The sequence below is a fragment of the Salminus brasiliensis genome, chromosome 11, assembly GCF_030463535.1.
Source record: "Salminus brasiliensis chromosome 11, fSalBra1.hap2, whole genome shotgun sequence".
NCBI lineage: Eukaryota > Metazoa > Chordata > Actinopteri > Characiformes > Bryconidae > Salminus > Salminus brasiliensis.
Window position 1 is genome coordinate 21,868,599 of NC_132888.1, and position 25,048 is coordinate 21,893,646.

General features: G+C 41.5%; 1 protein-coding gene across 2 annotated transcripts in view; it reads left to right on the plus strand.

The window, feature by feature from the left end:
* The first annotated feature begins 6,413 nt into the window (after positions 1 to 6,413).
* The window catches only part of LOC140565942 (roundabout homolog 2), a 44,332-nt gene continuing 25,697 nt past the window's right edge, over positions 6,414 to 25,048 (plus strand). Inside the window, exons 1-2 of one of the 2 annotated variants that reach the window (XM_072692178.1) lie at positions 6,414 to 7,001; positions 12,524 to 12,850. In XM_072692178.1, the coding sequence (XP_072548279.1) occupies positions 6,938 to 7,001; positions 12,524 to 12,850 (391 nt within the window). In that variant the 5' untranslated portion in view covers positions 6,414 to 6,937. The remainder of the gene's footprint in view (positions 7,002 to 12,523; positions 12,851 to 25,048) is intronic. The other variant, XM_072692179.1, reaches the window with a different exon arrangement.

Below are 25,048 nucleotides of genomic sequence, written 5' to 3' on the forward strand. Positions count from 1 at the left end.
ACACAGGCAAAGCACCATTCACACATAACGTAAATAACATTGAAGTTCCTGGAAAGCAGTGGTCAGTACCAAGTGGCCCGAAGAAGGACAACCGGGGAAGCCTGTCATGGGTGCTTATGGTTTACTGATTTGTGTGGGTTGTGAAGGCTATAGCCCATCCGGACAGGACGTACAAAAGGTCTTTGTAGTAAGATTAGTAGTTCATGAACTTTTGATGGCACTGTGCTTTGTGTTCTGCCAAATCCACTAGATGGCACTGCTATGTAGGTGGTAAACCTGTCTTCCTGCCTCTTGCTTGGTTCTGGAGTCCACTGCTAAATCATTTAGAATGGTTTCTCAGGGGGTAGACTGTGCTGAAGGGGCAGAAGCATCTTGATGTCTTTACAGCAGTCTTGATACCAAGTCATTGCCCACTCCCAGCTCACTGCTTTCATTGCGACGCTGAGCTGTGGAGGGGTTTCCATAGTGTGATTACATTCATGCGCATCATGCTGAGGCCATGACTGAGACTAATGGAGGTCAAATTGTGTGGCTTTGTTGATTTTGCCAAGCAGGTGTGTGCCTGCTCGCTCTTATTCACAACCCCTCCCCTCTCCCGAAAATCACCCCAATGTCACTTTTTTTTTTACACTCGGGAGCGACGCCTCCACTTCTGTTCCATCAGGGAGAAGTTATTGCTCTCGTGCCAGGCAATAACTAATGACTGGGAGGCTTTTGTGTTCTCTCAGCGTGTGTGTGTCTGGCCAGCCAGGCCTTTTGTTTCGGACGATGTGGAGCCTGCCCTGGAATGACTTGCGGAGTGTGGCTCAAGCACCCTCCACACCCCTCTACACCCCCCTCCCGCCACCTCCCCCCACTCCACTCCAGAGAGTCCAGAGAAGAAGGGAACGGGACTTCTGGAACACACTACCAAGGCCATATGGCACTGCAACTGGACTGGCAGTTTCATTTGAAACAGGAACATGGGATGTAAGCCATCAAGAACTTCAAATATGTTCCAGGAGGCAGCATAACTACTGGTACTGCCAGCAGGGCAGTTCCACCAATGCCCATAACACCCCTAACAACCTTTTATATTGACCTTTTATATTGCTGCACACTCAACTTTACACCCTTATCTCCTGGGTAACAATGATAGCTTAATAATACAGGCCTATTTCTTCTATAAGCTTACATTCTTAAAAATAGCGCTCCACTAAGAGCTCCCTTGTTGGTTATTGGCTTGGATATACAGTACTAGGAGAGCAAACAAAGCTTTCATTTGAATTAGACCGCCACATTATGTGGACACTCTTTCAGCTTTATAAAGGTTTCTTCCTACTCACATATTTCCTTTCCAACAATGGTTCATTAAGGAATAGCCTTGGGGCAAGAACTGACTATTCTTTGAATATTGTGCTACTTTAAATAAGTACTAATATTATGCAAATGTCTGTTCTTCTGTCTCTTTCATGTGCAGGGGTTTGTTTTATTGTTATTATTGCGTTGTCTTTCTTTAATCATTCCTTTTGTACATGTGATTCTAATATGATGTTTTTTTGAAAAGTATATATATAGAATAGAAAAAGGCTATACTAACACATCAACTAATTAATACAACCATACAGACTCTGTATGTCACTTAGAAATATAATAACATACAGGTTAATATACAGAATATTAAGGTCTAGTAAAAACAATGCTAGGATCTAGTAAAGAATAAAGGACTGCGGTAGACCAGTTTGGCAATATTTTAGTTCCTGTTCAAACAAAAGTGAAGAACCACCGGATGTCAACAATATTGCATGGCGTCTGTGCGGAATATAGTTCCCATTATTAATTATTCAGTAATATAAAAAAAAACTAGCCCATTTGGTGATTATATTACATTGGCATTACCATCAGGGGAAGTGCAAGCTGTACGTCTTTTTAAAAAGGATCAAAGTATCAAGAGTTCTTTAGTAAAGGTAGTGGTTCTATTTAAAACCCTCAACTCACAGACCCATCTGCATAGTGGAAAACCTTTCATAGATCATTAATTATCTGAAAAATCACAATATCACAATAAATATTTTTTGAATCTTTTAACAAAAATGTAGTTTAAAATGGTCTATATAGCATCAGAAATGGGTTCTGCAAGTGTTACAAAGAGCATCTTATGCTTAGAGTGTAAAGTAAACCTCTGCAATGCTCCCACATGGTACTTCCTAACTGCAGTTTGGACCATAGTCCAAAGAGAACCATTAGTTCTCACTATAATTCCCAATAAATCTAAATTTACATTTTTTCAGGGCTAGCATGCTTTTGTCTCTGTGTGGACTGAAATATAACAAAAACAGAGGAAGCGATGTCTCTGGATGCATTCAATCAACCAAGATCTTCTGAAGGCAGTTTGTAGTTGGGTCAGCAGTGGTGGGTTAAGATAAGGTTAAGCGAGAAGTTAGCTCTCCATGAGCAGGGGCTGAAAAGCACTGGTTCAGACATCAGTGAGTAAACAAGCAAACAACTTGCTTGACTGCATGTGTCATAGAGATGAGGTGGCTTTCTTGTTTTCTCACACTGGGGTCCAAATAAGTTACACCACTGTCTCTGGAGATGATCATTTCACAGACGTCCAGATGTCAGGATCTCGTTGCTGAGAACAAGACATTCTGACCCGTCATTCCCGGCAGACCTGTGTTTGGAAACATCATGCTGTACTTTCGCAGAGTGTTCGAACGGGCCGCCAGCGTCATCTGTTGTTTTTGAGAGAAAGAGATGACTCAGTGTACAGAAACAGTTTCTGGGTACAGAGAAGGTGTGAGGCTCATCGCTAACAGGCAGGAGATGAGAGGAAATATTACTTCACTTGGTGTTGTTCGCCTAGAGGGTTGATCTCGTTTCCTTCACGTCTTCAGGGTTCTGAAAATCTGCGCTGATCTTCTGCTCATGCCATGTCGCTGAAAGAAAGCAGTCAGTTCGCATATATGGTGAAATTATATGATGCTTCCCCCTTTGATGCAAACAGCAAACAGTTGGCTAACAGTTGGCTGACTGAATGATTCTCTGAGTCTAAACACATTCATGGATTCCAGGTCCTGTGTGGGCGCCCAAGACTTCTTTACCAAAGAATAGATTTTCTTTTCTCGGCCCAGGATTCAAGCATAAAAATAGAGCCGAAGTACCATCGCGACTGGATAGCATCTTGGTTTTAGGCCTATACGCAACCGATTAAGCCTCTTTTTAGTGATATTTAGGGAGCTACGTCTGTATGAAAAGTGTCAGCACCAGCTTCAGGTAGGCCTACATAAATATGGCATGAGGAAATTCTGAGTCATCGTGTGTTTGATCATTGAATGGCAGGATGATCATTTGGATTTGGCAGCATCAGTCTGAGGGTGCCTCCATATATAATTATGCATGATGCTGTCAGAGTGATATCTGCCACCGTTCTTTGTCGTGGCAGCGTGAGGGTGTGTGTTAACTGCCACAACATGTCAGCAAAGTTGAGCTGTGTTTGGCCCCAGTGGTGGCGAGGCTGATAGCGGGTTCCTATTCATGCGTCAAACCACAGCTGTCACGACAGAACTTCAACATCTCAGCGTGCTTTTAAACTTACAGCTTAATTTAGACCGATAGAGCGGAGTTAATAAAAGCTCGGTCGAGAAAACAAGCTACATAAAGCTTCCACAAATATATGTCACGTTCTTGGAGCGGATTGCTCAGTCTTGGTGAGAAGTCTTCATTTTACCTCCTAAGTCTTCATTTTCTCCCTAATTTAGTCGTGATCAGTCCTTCCCTAGAGTGCTACCAAGCTGGGAGGTTGAAAGTTAGCACATGCTTCCTCCAAGGCAAGTATCTGTATGTTATCTTATCGAACTGCCGCCAATCCAAAGTCCCTGGATATCTCAACATGCTTGAAGGAGAGCACTAACTGCCACTAACTTCTATTACATTAGCTACCAGATGGCCACACTGGCTAGTATTGGCCAGCTGAATGATGGGGGTACAAGGAGGGCAATCCTTCCCACCCAGGAAAAAGTGAGGAATTTTTAGGGGTTCTTCATATTGAAACTGTAGAGGAACCTTCAAGAAACCATTGTCTTCTAAATACATTTTCTTGAAAGTTTCTCATAGCACCGAAAAAGATTTCTCCACAGTTTCAAATTGAAGAACCACCAAACGTTCCTCAAGGAAAACGGTGCATAGAGAGCAAGGCCAATTCTGTTCTCTTGGACTCCCGGCCGCAGATGGCTGTGGCATTGGAAAGGTCTTTGTTTCAGCCTCTTTCAGACATCGTTCTATTTCTCAGAGAGATGTTTCATTTTCTTCCATTTGGCAAGTTCATTTCCGGTTTGTTTCATGGCTGACTCGCTTCGTCTTCTGTCCTCGCCTTGTCCGTCCCATGCCGCCTCCCAAAGTGGAGCATGACGGTTTTGTTTCACACGGCGAGAGTCCTCAATTACGGCGACCTCACACGGCAGACACAAAGTCAATGCAGGGAAGAAAGAGAGAGCGGCTGCAGAAAGAGTCAAATGGATAGATCGCTGGGGAGTCCGTTTTACCCTGGGGGCAGATGGCGGGTGGGGTAGATCAGTAGAGTGGCTGATGGCGTTGTAGACAGCACCTGCTTAGTAGATTGCTTTGGAATGGAGTCATGGTGAGAGTGAGTGTGTGTGTGTATGTGGGTGGATGGGTGATAGTGGCGAGGGTCTATTCTTCAGCATGCTGCATTAGGCATGCTTAAATATTTATTTACAGTTTTTTAAAAATCAAGTAAAACACTAAAGCAGGTGAAGGAAACAGCTATTTCCAGGTGCACTAGATCAGCCAGCATGGCTGGTATCTAATCGGTCATTTCTTAGTTTACAATGGGACATGCTAGGCTAACGCTGCTATAGAACACTGGACTTGGACTGTCACCAATTAAGATTTAGTAAAATGGATGGAAAGTTCAAATTAGACAGTTGGGTAAACTAGCTGAGACTAAAGCTGATCTGTGCTTTGAGCCGACTGAGAGACATTTTTGGGTGTGTATTTATGTAGATGACATTGGTAACAGTCTAAATGCAGTGACAGCATTCAGATGGCAAACAAATGAGCACAAGTGTCTCAGTGGACAAAGAGGGCGGTTGGCTCTGTTTGGGCCCAGTGGCAGCAGCAGCTTAGTGAACACAGGTGTCAATCCCAGTGCTGTAACCATGTTGGGAGAAAGGGCCATCTACCCACCCTGGCAAGGACCAATTGTGCTCTCTCAGGGCCCCGGCTGCCGATGGCTAGCAGCATGACCAGGATTCGAACTAGCGATGAGCCTTCATAGTGACAGCGTTTTATATCAAATAAGGGCTTTTCAAATTTGGTAGGCATATTATTATAATTTAAACTTAATTAGCACTTATTTACTTCAGACTCAGATTCTTCAGATTATTTAATTCAGATCATTTTCTATGTTTAAAAAATGCTCAAATTTTTATGTCACATTCATTCAATATTATGTATTGGTTGTTTTTGCATTTTTCGTTTTGGGAATGTTAAAGGTTTCCATAAGGTTCGTGATGGTTAGTATTTGTCTTACTGATACTGTGCAAGAAAACGTTCTAATAATATTATTTCTGTAACGTTACTGACTAACCTTCTTAGAACCGTTTAGAAAACGTTGCTGAACGGCCTTATTATGTTCTTTGTTTGCTGGGATGATTCCTGAAGACGAAACGGTGATTAGGCTGCATTACATTATTAAAAGCCTGAACCGACTCCTTGTGGTTGTGAACAGCTGATGCCTGAAGTTCACTGCAATTGGGTGTTTGGTCCCTTCTAATTGGTTCATTTGCCCCCTAAAAGTTAAAGGGGTTAATGGCATCATTAAAGCAGGGCAGTAATGTTTAAATGTATTAATATGTTGCATATTTTTTATTTAATGAGATAAATAAAAACAATTACTGATTATTGTACAATGCTAATTATCCATGCAACCGTAAGAGTCAAATATTCGACTCATTTCAGTGCTCTGAATGAACGAGTCTGTAAAACGAATCGTTCTGAACCCCGAGTCTTCCCTCGGTCTTCCCGAGGGCACTTTCTCTCGCATGTCGATACACGATGCACACGATCTTTTAAACTATGTAAAGCTCCCTCAGGAAGACAGAGGCGAATAGCAAGTGATTGCAGCTGGCTGGTGGTTTACAGCTGGTGAGACTAGAAGGTAGAGCGCTGTCACTTTAAGACTGGTTCAGAGCTGCGAGAAGTTCATCTGCTGTCCGGCTCCGCGACCGACGAGCTCGTGCGCCTTATTCGTTGTATTCCCGCCTGTTTTCCGACAGGTCCCGCCCAACTGTGCCCGGATTGGCCAGTAGTTTCTCGCGTCTGCGCGCGTATGTCAAATACTACCCAATCATAACGTAGGCGACCGCGGAGTTTTGTGGATGTAGCCAATCCTTGTGCGGAGGGCGGGGCTTGTCTGAATACGAGCGTGAAAAAACATAACGCTGCTCGAGCGCTTCTCGTTTAAACGCAGATAGAGCAACGGTCGTGTGGTGGCGAACGGACCTATTCACTGGCGGACACAGGCCACCTTCCACGGAAAACGCGGAGCGCTGGTGTTCAAGAAAAAAAAAAGGACAAAAAAGGACAAAAAAGTCCAGCAGCACGAAACGAGACTCGCCATCATAGTGCTGCCTTATTTCTGACTCCATCCATCCACATCCAACCTGTACCGGAGATGGAGCGCTTCGTCATTCAGCCGAGAGTTTGAGTGCTGAATGTCGGTGATGCTCGACAGCCTAGCTCGAGTGATGAGTATAAGTGGCGCTAGCCTGCTGTTTTATCACACGACGGGTGTTGAAGTTGAGTAGCTCCCCGTCTTCGTAACTATGTGACTTTACGTTAAAAACGGCTCTTCGACCCTCACGCTTATTTTGAACCCGAAACTAAGAAGACTTGTCAGACTTGTGCCGGGAAACACGACAGTCAATGCCGGACGATGCCGTTGGGCGCCGGGCAAACCTTACTACTGCTGCTGTCCACTCAGATATGCGCCTCCACGGGTAAGTTTGAAAAGTCTCTGAGGAGGAAAGTTAAACTGGGGTGGATATTGGGGCGGTCAGTTCATTTGTCTAGATGTTTTATTGCATAGACGATCGAAAACAAAAATCACGTTAACAACCATATTTTTATGAATAAAACATTTCATTCAGTCTAAAAAAAAAAACGAAGCCGAATTATTTTGCTTCGAAATGTCTGTAAATTGTAACGTTAGCTATACTTCTCAGAAAGACAGTGTGCACTCAGCTTGAGCTCAGGCATCCTTTACACCTGAACTTGTGAAGCCTTCTGCTCGTCCCTCTGTAGACTACAGCCCGTTCCTGCCATATGGCAGGGCGTAATATCGGCTGCTGTGCCGTAAACCCAACCCAAAACAATAGCATCTGACTGTGTGCTTCTCCAGATGTTTCACTTGTTGCAGGACACACCTTCTGCAGAAGAAGAGCAACCGAGGGGGAGGCGCTGGCAGACACTGCTCTCTCAACGTTTCAGAGAAGCAGCAGGGATGATAGGTCATATGTTTTATATGAGCTATAAGAACTTCTGAGATGTTCAACCTCCTCTAGTTGTCTTTTGCGCTGCTTCAGTAAGGCCAGATGTGTTCTCCCGAAAAGGCACAGTAAGCTCAACCTTATCCGCTTGTTCTGAGGAAAAAGGGAGACACCAGCGCTGTATCATCAGTCCCCATAGTCAAGCGTATCGCCTGCTGTGCCTGGCTGGCCTCAAGCATAAGCAGAGCTAGAAGCTGCTGTGTGCAGCAAGGTTTTTTTGAATAAGAGGTTTTAATGTGTTTTAAGGGATGTCTCTGACCCACTATACACGCAGTGAAATCCCCAGTGTTTAACACCCGCAATGCTGAATTCACACTGTAAGTGTTAATGGGGGATTTTTCTGTGCGAGCACAGAGGTGCTCACCATGTGCTTTGTTAGAGCAGCAGAAGCTTCAAATATAGAACGGTTGAAGCCGCGCTGTGTTGTTTCCAATTACGCGCTTACATAAAAGTAGTGCAAGAATGTGTGTGGCGATTCTGGAGGTGGTGTGAAACATTTGTTGAAGGAATCGTTTCTCGCGACAGGTTTGGAAGAGAAGTGAGAAATAATGGGGGCCTTCACGGCCTGGTTGTTAAATAAAGGGGTAGTATACCTCCCTGGCCACTTTTGTCCACAAAATAAGTCATGTTTTATTTGTGTGCTCACAGCAGGCTTTGCCAGCACTGTCCACTGCGCCACAGTACAACAAAGGTGTTTTCTGATGTGTTTTGTGTTTTTCTCCAGTGCTACCAAATGCAACAGCACAAATACAATGGCAGAGTGTGATGCTTTTCAGACCAAGGCATTTTTTTGGGCTCTTTGCATTACCAGTATAAAATAACGCTTTCGTGTTTGAGAACAAGAAGTGAAACCATTTTTTTCTGCTGTCTACTTAGGCATAGACAATTTCAAATTAGAATTGTTCATTTAATGAAATTGATTTGTGTAATGTGGGAGGTTTAATCTGATGCTTAGTGGGTCATTGTGTGGTGCTGCCTCTATATTTGATGTCATATGAAAAAGTCTCGCCACTGTCATCAACATAATAGGGCTTAAACTGAGAATAGGCCAAACAAAGCAAGAGGTTTGTGTCATTCAGTGGCTTTAAGTCATATAAGGGCAAATGGAGCACTCTGCCTGAGTGGAGTAAGCAGGATAATGGCATTTTAAGTGGCAAATGGCTTTAGACAGACAACCCAGCAGAGCGGACCGTGTCGGCGAAATAATGACGGCTGTGTTTCGGTGGTATTAATTGAGCATGACTATGGCTGTATCAGTTCCCTGACTTCCCTGTTGGACCACTGTGTTTGGCACAGCTGACCTTTCCCCACAAATAGCTATTTTTTTATTCAGCGTGTTGTGGTTTGATTAGATCGGTAACAGACTTCGCTGCACACAGTTGGCTGCTCAGTTCAGAGCATTCCATTTAAGGCTATTCTCCTGCTATGTGCGTTTAAGGCAGGACCTCTTCGGAAACACAACCGCCCCAAGCCATCGTTTTCACAACATATTAGCATAATAAAAGCACATTTAAACCCCGAGGAAGGAGCGGGTGATGCACGACTAATGTTTTGTTAATATTAATTACTGTAAAGCATTACATAATGGCATAGCTTGTAGCCACACGCCAAATATAACTTGCATCAGTGGGATTGCAGTGGAGAGGACTGGAGCCTCCCTTTTTTCCCCCCCTCGCACCAGCAGCGGGGTTTACACTCTACCAGAAGTGAGCAAAAGCTTTGATCAAACAACTATTGAAGTTAGTTGCTGGCACTCAAGGTCCCAAGATTAATCCCAGTTTTTTCTGCCCCAGTAATTCTGTCCCAGTGCTGCCAGATGCAGAGTATTGTCAGTCATTATGTCCACAGAAAAACATTACCACTGTTAAATGTTCATTCAGGGTGTTTATTTAGTGCTAGTGCCCGGAACCAGTGCAGTCATCCTGCCTTATTCCAGGCAGAATAAGTTTTTACCCTAATTGATAGTAACATTTTGCTCGCATTTCATTATTTTACTCCCTACAAGCCCTAACAGTGCGTTTACCTAGTTCATCTGTGTAATATGCTATGGGCATTTTAAAATGTTTGAATAAGACCCTTTCCTCAAGCAGAGAATCAGTAATTATATAATGCATTGGCCCTCATGTTTTTTTTAACAAGCTACCCCTCTTTGTCTGTGTGCTAGCCGTCAAGAGTATGAGCTCATAGGGCATAAAAGCTTAATGCATTTCAAGCTTTCGGGATAAAGAAAAACAAGACATTTTCAAAATCTGGTGCTGTAGCATACACTGACCATAAAATAATGCAGGACTGTCTGGTGTCAATGAGTGTATGTGTTTTCAAGACAATTACTCATTTACCAGCATATTAATTTCATATGGGATGTATTATGATTCTCATTAAATATGTTTTATGCTCGTGTTCTTAAAGGTGATATATGCAACGTTTTAAACATTAATATAGCAGCAAACAACTCATTTGTATGTAAAGATGTAGTGGAGTAAAGGCATCCTGAGCAGAAAATGAAGTCACACACCTTCCATGTGTGTTGTTTTCTACTCTTTGTGTTCATAGCCGTCTAGACGTGCATTCACGTTAGTTCCGCCCTGTGGAAACGTTGTCTCCCCAAGAGACAAGACAGTGATTGCCCACACAGCATTGTGCATGCAGGAGTGCAGAGTGCTGTACGAAACGCTCAGCAGAAAGCGGCCGTATAAATATTCCTCCTAATTCCAATTTATAAATGAATTCTATATATCAAGTCTTCTAACAGCATGTTGATACATACAATACGTTGTTTGAAAGTGTCAGTGTTTGGACTAATAGTTAATAGCAGGTTAAGAGCAGGGTTGGAGCGGCAGTGCTAACAGGAACAGCAATAGGGCTAAGCAGTGTTGGAGCAGGTTAGCCATGATGCTAACCACCAGCATCAGCAGGGTTGGATCCGCAATGCTGACATGAACAGCGGCTAGGGTGGCAGAGTTGGCCTGAGCTGAGAGAAACAGAACAGAAAGGACCACACACAGCATTGAAAAACTTAAATTATTCTTGTCATGTGGCCTAAAACTTACTCCAAGAAGGCAGTTGGGAACTGACTATGAGGGAAATAACCCCTGTTAATTACTGAGGAAAAATTAACCTTTAATCTGTAACAAAAACTTTACTACCGGCCAGTTATTACCACCACATTTGGCTTGGTTTCATAGTATCAATCAAAGTTCTTGCTCTATTGAATAACAACGCTATACTGTGCAACTCCATTCAAACTAGTTAGCTAATTAGCTAAGACATACACAAGCTAATCCAAACTTATAAAATTTAAGATTTGAAATAACCCTGCCAACATTATCATGTATCAAAAAACCTATTGCCGAAGCCACAGATAGACATTCTAAAACATGATCCATGGTTTCCATCAAATTATGAAACACTTTACCAATCCACCAAAACCAAGCAATTAAAATTAGATGCTAGTTACACAACACCAACCTCAACATGTAATTCACTTAATCAAGCAAGTTAAATGGACTGATCCTAAAAATATATGCTGATGCCGATGCGCAAAGAAAACAAATCATATTTTGATACATTTCTGAACAAGCCTTTAGTTCTTTTTTTTTTGTTAACAGGTTAGCGAACTATCTATCTGTTATCATTAACTATAAATAAATCAACTATACTGTTGATTTATGGCCTGTAAACAAACAGGGGAATTAATAACCTAGCAGCAGACTAGTGCCACCAAGTCGAAGATCAATAGCAAGCAATTGTCGTTTTTTGCCTTGTTTACAAAATATTTTTGGTTTGAGGTTTGTGGAATGTGTGTGTGTGTGTGTGTGTGTGTGTGTGTGTATTCATATAAATCATGTAATGAATTATCATTACCATGCAGGCGACAAGTGGAAGCAGTCAAGTGACAAAATGCCGCAATCCCACACACAGTGACAATGTGGGGTATCTTCCACACACACAGTAGACCATACCAGAGTCCGCCTGAAGCTAAACCCAGACCACCGATTTCAGGAGGATCAGAGAAAGCTGGGCTGCTCCTGGGCTCGAAAAGAGCTTTCACACTTGACCAAATGTATCAAAATCACTGAGCAAGTGGACCCAGGTCTGGGAAAAAAGCTTCAGTGTGAAAACTATATTGCATCTGTTAATAAACCTGGTCAGTCAGCAGTTACGGATAATCTTTGCTGTATGAGTGTGGGTCAAGGTTTCTTGATCTAAATAGCCAATCAGAGGCCCCTTACGTCCAGGTTAGACTGTGCACTAAATCGCCATGACAATAGGTCAACACCTTTTTCTGGAATACACAAATATGACATATCAGATGTTGTGGCTGCGCCCAAAGAAATCTCATTTATGGCATTTCTAAGTACACCCTATTGTGCAGCCAGAGCTATTGTAGCGTGGAATATGTATTTCATGTGAACTCATGCTCCACACCGGTACTCTCTTATCGCCATCTATAGAGTCCTGCACTAATGGGTCCCGAGAGAAGAAGTGCGATGAGGTTTCCAAGCCTCCATCTCCTGCAGTAGCCATGCCAAACCCTGCCCTAATGTCAGCTTCTTTTAACTTCTCCAAGCTCCTGTCTGCCCCTCCGGACTCTCCGAAAGCTGAATAGATGCTGAGTCATCAGTTCTTCGGGTTCCTTCCACCAGCAGCCATTAAGAGTCTACTCTAGTCTCATTTTGTTTGATGTTGTCTGAAGCTCACTCTTCCTTTTCTTTTAACTTCAGGACAAGTGCCTGTCTGAAATATGTATAAAGTGCAATATTGACTTGAAGTAAGACAAATAAAAGCACATCTTTATGTGTAGAACCCACGTCTGATTTAATCACAGCCTGTCAGGTTGTTAAAAGTTAAAAGCTTTTTAGACAGTCTAACCTTTCATGTTGCTCTTGCGTGTATTAGTGAAGACCTTTCGATGATGACTAGAAAAGTATAAACACTGAACACTTTGAATAGTCCCAGTTGATTTCTTGTAGGGTCTCGGCCACGTCTGGAGGACAGCCCGCCTCGGATCATAGAGGACCCCTCTGATCTGATCGTTTCCAAGGGGGAGCCAGCCACCCTGAACTGTAAGGCTGAAGGGAGGCCTATGCCAGCGGTGGAGTGGTACAAAGATGGAGAGCACGTGGAAACTGATAAAGACGACCCGCGATCACACCGCATGCTGCTGCCTAGCGGCTCACTCTTTTTCCTACGCATCGTCCATGGCCGCCGTAGCAAGCCGGATGAAGGCGTCTACACCTGCGTGGCCCGCAACTACTTGGGAGTTGCCGTCAGCCGCAACGCCTCACTGGAAGTAGCTAGTAAGTACCTTTTCTAGTTGATCTTCCTTTTTTAAAAGGATACATATTTGTTAGCTTAATAGAAAATCTTGTACGATGATTTCTTTAGAGTGAACTTGACGCTTTTAACCATGCTGAGTCATTGTATGTAAGTGCATAATGGTATTAGTCATTTGCTGTGATGAGGCTTGAGTCATAACCAAGTTCCTTGAACACAAGATTTTACAACACTTGACTCTGAATCAGCATAGTTCTTTTGCAAAGCCTGTATTCATTTGGGTCCCAAGTATGGCACATGCAGATGTAAAGGATGTCTGAGAGGTAGAGACTAACGATATATCAGAATTTTATAATATTGCTGGTATGCTGGTATTTGATTGTATTTTCTTTTCCAGTGCAACTGCATCACTCCAAAACTGACAACAGTAGAATAAGTACTGTATGTTTACAAGGTTCAAAAAAAGGTTCAAAAGAAGAAAGTCTTAGTGGTTTCTACATAATGTAGCCTTTTCCCCATCATGTAGATACTTACTAAATGAGTAAAAAGATTAATTGTGTAACTTTGCACAGGTTGGAGATTCTTTAATTCTTATTTTAATATTCAAAATTTAAACAGTTGCCTTCACAAACTTCCATGCACACAACATTAATGAGAACTGAGAATTATGAAAGTGAGCCTGTTTCAAACAAAAACATGTTCTAGATACCATGATAACAATGAACACAACTGATCAATCTTTTAACTTCTTCATGGTAACACTAGTTCTTGTCATAGATGATTAAGAATCTGGAAACAGTGGCTGCCCCTTATGATGAGCTAACACTAAAGATTAATATCAATAGAAAACTCAAGGTCATGTGTTATTGTGAATCATTGGAGCATTTCATTACTTTACTACAATTTGGAAATACATAAAGTAATAAATAAATAAATTTAAAAACAAATTGAGCCTTGAACATAGAATTTAATATATTTTAATGTTAGCATTTTCTTCCACCAAATTATAGTTTCTTATCAAGCAGGTTGTTGCTACGTCACAGCAACTTTACTCAGTGCAATCCTGCAGTTCCCTCTCCAGCTTCTTACATAGACCAACAAATGAACCGTTTGCTTGTTATTGTAAATTGCTTCTTGGTTCATTATATGATTTATAACAACTGCGTTCAGCGATTTAGGTCAGTTTTTGTGACAAAAATGATGCCGTTATGACAAAATTACAGCATGGTTTAAACACGCCAATCAGTCTGCGTGGCTAGAACTAACTGTTGTATAATCCTAAATCTAACACTAAAGCTAACCAGTGTAACGTGGTGAGGGAGTAATTGTCATCTTCTGTGATACTAACGCAAAGAATGACATGCATAGAGTACCATAACATTTTTACTGGCATGTAACATACAATTTGGCAGGGGTTATGAAAATGTTCACCAACTTGTTGGCACCTTTTATATGTAACAGAATGGTACAGTGAATCTGTACCGGTATAGAGGAGCTTGGGACACAACCTTTTATGTCGTTACACAAGTCCAAGTAAGACCTTTTCACCATGTTCTCATATTCCCAGAACAACATTGTCTAAGAATTTTCAAGCGACTGGGCTATAAAGGCTCATTCTTAGATCCCTTTTGAGGATGATGTAAGAATACTGCCTATAATACACTTTAGGAACTGAAATAAGGATCTAACAAATGTCAAATAAAATCAAATCAAATTTATTTGTATTGCGCTTTTTACAACTGTTGTTTTCGTCACAAAGCAGCTTAACATAATCAGTAATTAGTAAAAAGACAAGAAATCAACATAAGAAGACATGAAAAGACCCCCAGTGAGCAAGCCAAACGTGACAGTGGCAAGGTACAACTCCCTCAGAGCTGGAGGAAGAAACCTTGCGAGGAACAAAGACTCACAAATCTGTATTGACACGTATCAATATTGGCATCACAACGCGCTCTTGTGCATTAGTCACGTCTCCAGGTTTGTAAAATCACATAAGGCAAATGAAATCATACACATTATGCTACAACTTGCTTGATACAAAATGAATATTCACACTGTTCTCACTTTCATTGAAAGATCTACTAGAGGCAGATTATACCTGCCTAGTATAATTTATTTTACTCCACTCTTAAATACACAAAGTGTAGTATTTATATCATGACATACTGAATCATTGACTTCTGAAGAAATCTGGTAAAAATTCCTGTACTTTTTTATCGTAATATTTTATCATATATCACAGAACAACAAAATGTTGCAATGTCAGTTTTTACCAATATTATTCAGTCTTACACAAGCCTCACCCCTCCTACCCACTTTACTCTGATAGGATATACCCTGATTCTTAGTTTTGATCATTGGCTGTGTGGTCACCAAGGGGTGTATCGGTTATATAGGTTTACATTTCAATACACTCCCTGTAATACCATAATGAAATCGCTACACCAATAATATATTGTTATGGCATACAAAAAACAACTAGCCAAGTTAAAGTAAAAAAAAAAAAGGTGTCCTACCCAGCCCTGCTTACAGATTAAGAATTGAATGAAATTAATGAAAAAAGCATTTAACACCTGTATGTTGTACCATGTCAGTCCTTTCAATTTCATGATTGTACTGTGAGCTCTTATTCGATTTAGTTGTTTGTGCAGTGGGTCCTTGGCCCTGTCTCTGCCCTGCTGTCATAATCCCATGGCTATGGCAAGTGGCAGCCGAGCTGCAGCTCTTACTGCCAGAAGAAACCGGATTAACAAATTTGTTGATTAGAAAAGAAGCATAACAGATTAGAGCGGCAAAGTGTCCTCATTAAAAACACAAAACAGCAATTTAGCATGAGCCCATCTTCTGCATGACTGCCTCCCCTTTTTCCTCAGTGTTAGTCACCGGCATAGTCCCCAGCTGCGTGACCTCATTAGAAGGTCGCATCGAAGTGATCTGTAAGGTGACGTCAGAAGCTGTGATGATGACAGCAAAGCATTAGAACAATACGGTACTGGGTCATAGTGTCAAGGTCATGTGTACATTTGTTCATATATATATACTGCAAATGGGCTGTTTCAGCAGTTCTGCTAAACCCTACCTAAATCTATTTCAATCAATATTCATCTTATAAGCTCCGTAACCTAATGCTCAAACTTGCAGTGTCAAAATATCAAGTTGCGAAAGGTTATGAAACAGAGCTTTGGTCACTCTGTCAAAAATGTTTCTATCTAGAGGATTTTGAGCTCAATCTTGGCTGACCACTATCAGAAAATAACCTTTCCACAAGGGTCCTTTACTTCTTATACTCTAAGGCTTTGCCAGAGGACACAGCTCCAAACAACAACCCCTTACATGAACTGCAGAGGTGGAAGAGGTCCTATGGAGACTCATTCAGTCAAGGTCATATTTGAGGATTATAAAAAAGCATGTCTAGCTTTAAACGTCATAATTTTTAAACTAAATGTTTTTTTTTTAACAAAATCCCATTAAATATATATTTTTTGTTTTGTATTAAAAAATATTTTAAACTAAATCCAATTTAAGTATGTAAGTTTATGTAGCTCTTAATCTTCAAACATCATTTTAAAATATGATTTCAAAGAGAGTTTATGATTGTTACAATGCAGCAACTGTACAAATTGATTATGAGGATCAGGATTGTCTAGACACAAATTGCAGTCAATGTGCATGAATAATTGCACCTATGTTAATTTAAGCCTAAACTTTCCTGAATGAAGCTGCATCGCAAGACTTACTCTAATTGTGCAAAAGGTTTATAGTGTGTGTATTTAACAAAGCATGTAAGGATGGTTAATTATTTATATTCAACACTTAGTGACAAATTAAAGAGTCGCCTGGGTTGTATTTAACCTTCACGCCACAGTCTGCATGTGTACCTGCCACTTAATGGGCTGTACGCTGTGTTAGGAAGACCCACTGTACTGCACTTAAGGATTGAGTGCTCGTCCTTGCGGATGATGAAATCATGAGAGTGAGGTCATAACAAGGGAACCAGGCGCACGGCCGCCTGTCTTCTTTCCGTTAGCCGTGATTCATGTGCTAATTAGAGCTGGAGCAGGGCCAGCGGGCCCGCTGCCTGGGTTCTGGGTGGGTGCGCGCACTAGGAGAACGAAGAACGGAGGCTTCTGCGGAAGACAACAGGTGGAGGAAGAAGAGAATAGGGGCTGGCAGCCTCCCTCCCCCTGCCCTCCTATGCCCCTCTTTACAAATGTGTTTACATCTGCAAGGCTTCGAATCCTGCAGCTTAGGTTACAGCAGCAGGAAGATTGTGTTTGGGGGGGGGTGGAATTATGCTGTCTTACATGGAAGGATTAAACAGTAGGTTTTGATAAGTGAGCAATATTTGGTGCGATAAATCTGCACTATTTGTCTGGCAGGTTTTTAAGCCTCTCTGGCATTCTAAAAACAATAAAGAGCTGTCAATCCATGCCATGGCATCAATTTTTTCTCATCTTGAGATATTTGATATTGTGTTTTTTAAAGAGGTTTTAATATGGGGACGTATTTGTGGAATGTTTTGAGGTTCTTGGTCTCTGCAGAGTGAATCTCAAAACCTGTATGCTCATCAGGGCTATAGATAACTGTTATGTAACTGGGTAATTTTTGAACATTTTAGGTGGGTTATACAACGATGTAATAGAAACAGCAAAATGCCATATGGTAATCATGCAACCCCAAGTGTAGTGTGCACTTCTCCACAAAGACCAGGGGAACCCTGTTTACTAGGACATGCTTAGTGTTTTTTTTATTATTTTATTAAGGAAAGTCCATTGAAGATTACTTGAACCTTGTTCTTACTGTAATACATTAAGCCATACAAATCTAGGCCACATTATATTGAAGGATAAATGTTTATCCATGTATAGCATCGCTGTCCAGGAATAGATACTTAACCATGTACTTTTCAATGTGGCAATGTGCACTTTTCATCTTTGAGGGCATTTTGAAGGCTACTTGTTGAGCTCTTAACTTTTGACAGCACCCAATATTCTGCACTTTGGGAGAATGTAATTCTTTCACGTCTGACCAAAAATAGCACCATTTGTCTGCCAGCTTTTGTGCGCAAGAGAAAAACCTGTATCTATTTCAAAGCTATGAATGTGACAGTCTGTCTGGGGGAGCAAAACTGCATCACTCCCTAAGCCAGGATTAAGATAAAGTAGGACAAATAAAAAAAAAATTAAACTTGCTTAAAAAGCATTTGAGCCAGCTGTCCCTCTTCCTCTCAGTGTGGGATTATGAAGTAATGATGCTTTGAAGGCTTTGTTACTACGGATCTCCTTGCGCCTTCCCACCTAAACCCTTTCCAGGGGCGACTGTTGCTATTGCATGGTGTCCAGCATGCACACTGTGAATGGAACTTTGTTTTGGAGATAGTTCCTTGTTTTGTTTCTGCTATGTGCATTGAATGAACTAGTATTAGTAAAGATACAGGAGATGCCAAGTTTTCCCCAACTGTTAATGTATAAAAGGATGTCTTCAATACTGCTCCTATAGAGCTACCTTCCCACAGACTTTGGATCCAACCTTAACCTAATCCAACTAAATATTTCCTTCAGTTGTCCTTAGCCGATTCTCTGCCTGTGTTCTTGTCTGGACGTGTGCTCTTTTGGACTTTAAAGCATTGTCAGTCACAGCCCAAGTACTGTTTCATTCAGAACTCCGCATCTAGCCAAGTACAGTCCAAATGCCGGGATGTGTTCTTGCTTCGTTTGTGTTATCAAAAATGCATCAAGAGGTGACTTGTGTGGACTTGGGACAGCCAAATATCCCAGAATGCATTTTACACAATGCTATTGTTCCAGTTGCAGAATGAGTGTACAGCTTTCTCCAATTCTCAAAGTTTGAACTCACGAGTCGCACTTGCCAAGCCTGTGCTTCTACTTTGTATTGAGAAATGGAGCTTGATTGGCTGAATGGGGTATGTACCTGCAGAAAGGTACCTCTCCAGGAGGAAGGTTGGAAACCACAATTAATTTGTAGCATTTCATCAGACAATAATCAAATCAATAATCATAAGCAGAGGAGAGGATTGAAGACCACTACGAGAGGCATCTAATTTCTGCGAAATATTTTTTCCTCTTCCTGGCTGGGGTATGGCTAAGGATTTATAAACACAGACAATGTAGAGATTAACCTAGTCCCCTCTCCCTGGAGACCAGAACTCTATTTTCTAAAACAAAAAGGAGGGTGGGCGACAGCGTTGTATTGGATTAGCCCACCTCTGGAGTGGCCTGGAATGGATTTATTTATGTGTCTTTTTATCCACAAAAATGAACAACATCCGCACTCTGTGACATCTCAAGCCTGCCAGCAGAACCTCTGATTCAGCCTGCTGGCCCTCTCTCAGGCAGCATACTGTAGAGTTGTGTCCATAGCCAAGAAATTACAAGATCCCATACTGCATATAATTTCACGTGTATTTAATGGCCAATGGGCCGCTGGTGTAGGTGTGTAGTTTCTAGGCATTGCATTTTTTGTGATGTAAGGCTCACACATGCTTACTCATTGCCTCTTGCTTAAACACACTACTTTGTAAAGGTGGAAAATGTGCACAGTGTGCTTTCAAAAGTGCTGACTGAGTACATTCTGTGTTCAAGCTGTTCATTTTGTACTGCTATAAAAAAATTGTAATGTAAATAACCTATTAAATGTAATGTGAGAAGCAGGGGCACATAATAATTCGACAGTTGCACATTAATAATGTATTGCCCAACAGGCTTGTCATTTAGCGTGCCTCCCCGTGATCCCTATAGGGGGCAGAGAAGAAAGCAACTCTGGCCTTTTGAAATGATATCAACCTGTGTGAGGTTCAGCCACAGAAATGGCCTTTCATTCATATGCCAGACATACAGATTAGGTCAGTCACCAGTGCTGGTTTTAAATACTAAAATCTGAACTGAATCTGTGAAGCATTCCTCAGATGCCTGATTGGGTCTGATCAGTGTACTCATGCTTTGGTGAATCGTAGTATTGATTATAACCCACATGTATATGAAGCGTTTCAGGTTACAGAGATGAATAATTGGACGACCATGAGAAATCCAAGCATGGCCCACATGCTGCCCAGTCATATGACCTTGCCAGGCTCTCAGCATTGGCTAATGAGGCTCTCTGTGTGTGTCGCTCCTTTGCTCGGATGGCTAAAAATAATCCTGCGGCTCCACTGCCTGGCTCTCTCTCCACTTTGACTCCTGAGGAGGAGGAGAGTCAGGAGCAGAGAGAAGAAGAGAAAAGAGCCGAGGAGAGAAGCCATCATCTCATATGGACTGTCCTGGCCCAGTGCCAAAAGGCAGGAGCAATGACAGGGTCGAGCGAGTATAGCTCTTCCCCCTAACTAGGCTTGGGGTATTGCCACGGGCCTTGTAGGCCGGCCGGCTGGAGGTAAACAGTGACACTATTTCCCCCCTTCCTTTCCCTTTCTTAACCAGCCCTCATGAATTACTCATGGCTCCTGTCTCCTGAAAAATGCAACGTGCTGAGGGGCTGTTTTGAAACAGCCTGTCCTTGTCCTTGCTTGTTCATGGGCCTCATGCGAGTTATATTTAATTCAGGAGGGCGATTGGCGACTGCGTTGGAGCAGGGAGAAGAGAGTGACGGAAGTGTGCTCACTACTTACATAGAAACCTGTACATGTGCCACAGTGTACAAATATGAATTCAGAAGCATACATATTGGGACTAAGAGTTTGGAAGTGAATAATTACTCAGTGTAACGGGACTCCACATCAGTGTGTATACATATAAAGTACGATGCTGCCTGTTTGGATTGGTACTGAATTATTAAGAAGTGTGCAGTACAGTTTGTAGATGCTTACATGTGGAGAAAGATTTATTTGTAAAGTAGAAATGTAAAGTTTGAATAGGATATGGATTCCATTACTTTTGGTATATATAGAAATATAGACTAAGTAATAGCACAAAGGGTCTAATGAAGAGTAACAGATAACTGTTAATCTGTGATCTGTACGGATAACCCTTGCGGTTTGGGAACTGAAACACAGCCTGTAAAAAGGTGTAAAAAGGAGAAATCTCCAAGGAATTCAACCTCAGAATGAAATGTTTAATGTGGAACGCAATGACAGGGAAAACATGGAGCCAGAGAGAGAGGCAATCACTCTGCTCAACCACTACATCACAAACAGGCTGTGTCAAAATAAAAGTCACTAATAAGAACAAACAAACAGACGGTGTCAAAATAAAAGTATTTAATACAATCGAATAGACTGTGAAAAGAAAGTCTCTAAAACAAAGAAATATAAGTCAAAATAAAAGTCAGCTATTCAAACGAACAGGCTGTGTCAAAATAAAAGTAACAAATACAAATGAATCATTAACACTAACTGAATTAACATTAACATTAACTGAAAACTGCTCTTACTTCTTTCTTTGCCATTGGCATGGAGACACTAGGCCTTTTTGAATAGAAATCAAACCTGTAGTAGAATTTTTGAGTGTTGAATCCTCTCTTGATACTCAGCTTGATACATTGATGAGCATGATAAATTAAAACCATCAGATACACTGGATGGCAAAAACAAATATGTGGACATCTCATTCCAGAAGAAGCCCCCCCCCCCCCCCCCCCCCCCTTGCTATAATAACAGCTTCCACTGGGATTGCTTCCACTAGAGTTTGGAGTCTGTCTGAGGGAATTCCTTCCCATTCAGTAAAGTCAGCGTTTGTGAGGTCAGGCACTGCTGTTAAATAAGAAGGCTTGCACCAATTTATTCAAAATATGGGGTTGAGGCCAGGGATATTCAAGTCAAGTGGGTTTTATTGTCATTTCAACTACATACAGAGTACACAGTGAAACGAAACAACGTTCCTCCAGGACCATGGTGCAACATAAACAGTGCATACAAAACACAAGTGCAACACAAACAAACAAGTGCAGACAGACAACACAACACAGTACAGACAGTGTTTTCACTTTTCACTTACTTCTCACAAGTTGAGGAAAACCAGGATTTAAAATATTGGTTAATTATGTTGCTAAGTTTTTGCCAAAACATGAACTTCAGTTGCCACAAAATTGGATGCATATAATGTGTGAAATATTTTATATGCGTGCTGTAGCATTAACATTAGCTATCACTGGAGCTAAAGAGCTAAACTCATACCCTAGAAACAGCCTCAGACCATTATCCTTCCTCCACTAAACTCACTAAAAGTGTCAGTACTATATAGACTACAGAACACATTTCTACATGCTTTACACCACTACATTCAACGTCTTTGCATTGGCATTGCGCATTTCACAAAGTTCCTGATGCTCAGTTATTGTGCAGATGTTCTTTCCATAGGAAGTTTAGAACTCTTAACATCCTGCATGCTTCAGCACTTGGCAGGAACACTCTGTGTGCTTCAGTGGTCTGCCACGTCATGAGCTGTTGTTTCTTAGACAGTGCCACTTCACAATAATAGCATGTACAGTTCACCAGTAAAGATCTAGCAGTGCAGAAATGTCATGAACTGAAAGCTGTTTGTGTGTTGCTACTCCAACTGTTTGAACACTTCTACTCTGACTGGCATGGGATAGTGAGAGAAACAAACAGCATTTTGAACCAGTGTTACTTATTTGAAATATTTCTTAATTCATTTTATATGTCCTCTACAGCATCCGAGCCTTTAACATCACATCCATTACACTACAAGTGTGAAGCTGTCTTCCACTCAGGTTGTAGATGGGTTTTTGAGAGAATGATGACTTTCTGAGTGGGACATAAGTCACAGTTCCTGTCCCATCACTCAGCTTTCCCTCCTCTGAGCCAGTGGGGATGTGAGCTCACCAAGTTCCTTTTAGAACATCTGCGCAGCTCACACACATACATACATACACCAAGCTTTTTTTGCTTTGTGAGCGCACGGACATGGAGAATGGCCTGAGGGACAGAATGGCCACTCAGTCAGCAGTGACCGCCAACCACAGGGGAGTCAGTGCCTTATGCAGCCACAGGCGCAAACGCACAATTGAATAAATGTTATACTCTGTTGGCCACATTATCTGTCCATCCTTGCGGCTATAGCAAAGAGAAGATGCTTCCTCTTGTCATACTAAGACCATCTTCTTGCTCTAGTTTTTTCTGCTTTACTGATTTACTTTGTCTTTTTTGGTAGATGGTAGAGTGGAGTTACTTTTCACTTCTCACAAGTTGAGGAAAACCAGGATTTAAAATATTGGTTAATTATGTCGCTACGTTTTCACAGGCCTCTATCTACCTCTATCTATAGTCCAATAAATGAAATGAAAGGATTGAATTAAAATTGCTCGCCTCTTTGTACGCCTTCATTGCAAACATTCAGTGAATTGGAGAGGTTCATTTGTCTGATGAAACGCTCAGATAAGTAACTGTGGAAGATGGGAAATTAAGTAAGAGGGAGAGTGACAGATTGTGTGTGGAATACAAGAGCAGTGGAGTTGTACATGTGTGCGGGTGCGTGGTGAGGGGGTTCTCTGTCCACAGACTCGCAGATGACCACTTCAAATGCTGCCGTGCAATATGAGACACAAACTGCTTAGAGACCCCCCCTCCCCACCACCACCACCACCCCCCACCATTTGTCCCTGTCGAACAGATTTCAATATTCATACTTTAAAGAAGATTACTGTGGCTTGAAACCTCAAAACCGACGTTCAAATCTCTCTGTTCGTCCTCCAGAATTATGAGTTATCACTGAACATGGAATCTAAAAGCAAGAATTCCTGATGTGTCTGGGGAATATATTAACGGCATGGCAAAGAAAGTCTGGTTCTAGCTGTTGAGCTTGGTAAATTTGTACCATAATTAGGCATTCATTTAAATAGATTTAGTTTCATCAATTAAGCCTCAATTCAATTTCCATTCAATTTTCATTTGCAAACATTAAGTGATCACATTAAGGCTTCATGCTCCATTATGCTCCATTGATAATGAAGACACTTACATAATCCAAACCCAGGACGACAATATGGCTGTTAGTTTGATGATTCTGTTATGATGGCGACAAAAAATTGTTTATCTCTGATAGCAGTATGGAGGAAATGATTGGCAGTTGTGTGCGTGTGAGGCATTCTGAGATGTTACAGAGAGTTCAGCCCCAGAGGGATTTTTACTTTTTGATGTGTGGAACCTCAAAGACTCCCCTTAGGTTCTAGCCATAGGGCAGAGGGCATAGTTTTAATCTGTCAGTCATCTACCTGAGATTTATAGCCTTCTGCATTTGCCTATTTGAGCTACACTGAGATCAGAGATTCATCCTTCATTCCCAGAAAGATGGATATAGGCACAACAAGAGGACACAGTCAATTCCATGCTGCTGACATTGAAGATTCTACTGATTGCCTTATTCATGATCATGTCTTTGGAAAACGACTTTCATTTACTTCCGTTTATTCCCCTGCGGAAATGTGTCGTGTCATGTTGCAGAGGAAACTTTGTTATGTGATGCTTTCTCCAGTGAACTATTCCAGTGTTTTAAAAGCAAGTGAATTGTTATGAAAAAATTTCATTATTGATAAGCTCGGGGGGCAGAGGGAGGAAGGAGTAGTAAGCTGGAGCTGCAGCGTGAGGCCATAGGGAGGCAAAACAAAGACTTTGCTTATACTCCTCCCCTCGTCTCACGGATACAGATTTTGTTGTTCCCCTTTAACCTATGGGAACAGATATTACAGGAAAGGAACATGAAAATGGTAGATCCTCTCCTCGCCCACTCTGAAAGGACAGAATCTGCACTACATCCACATTCCAAAACCTTTTTTTTTTTTGAGTGATCGGATCTGGTAATAAAATTAATTCATATATAATTTATTACAGGGTTAGTCAGTTTGGGTGCTATCTGTTTTACTGGACCGGGTATCAGCATGTAAAGCCCAATCCTTATCTGATCCTTGGTTTTGTTGTGTATAAGTGGCCTCTGGCATCCTCCTTTGCTAATAAGAAGAGAATGTTACCAGTTAGCAGCCAAAACTAGGCTGAAGTTCTCCTCTTACTTAAACTTTCCATTCCACCTTAAATTATGCAGCCGTTACAATTTGCTGTTGAAATGTACACAATAACTGCAGTACTATTTAAGGTGGAATGGAGAGTTAGAATTAGACGCCTTGTTTTGGCTGCTAACTGGTAACGTCACCTCACTTATCAGTTAAAATAAAGCTCTTTTTTGTTTTGTTCAGTAGGGCCACAAATGATCATTTGTTTTGGATACTTTTTGGTTTGGGTAAGACTTTTGCTAACTTCA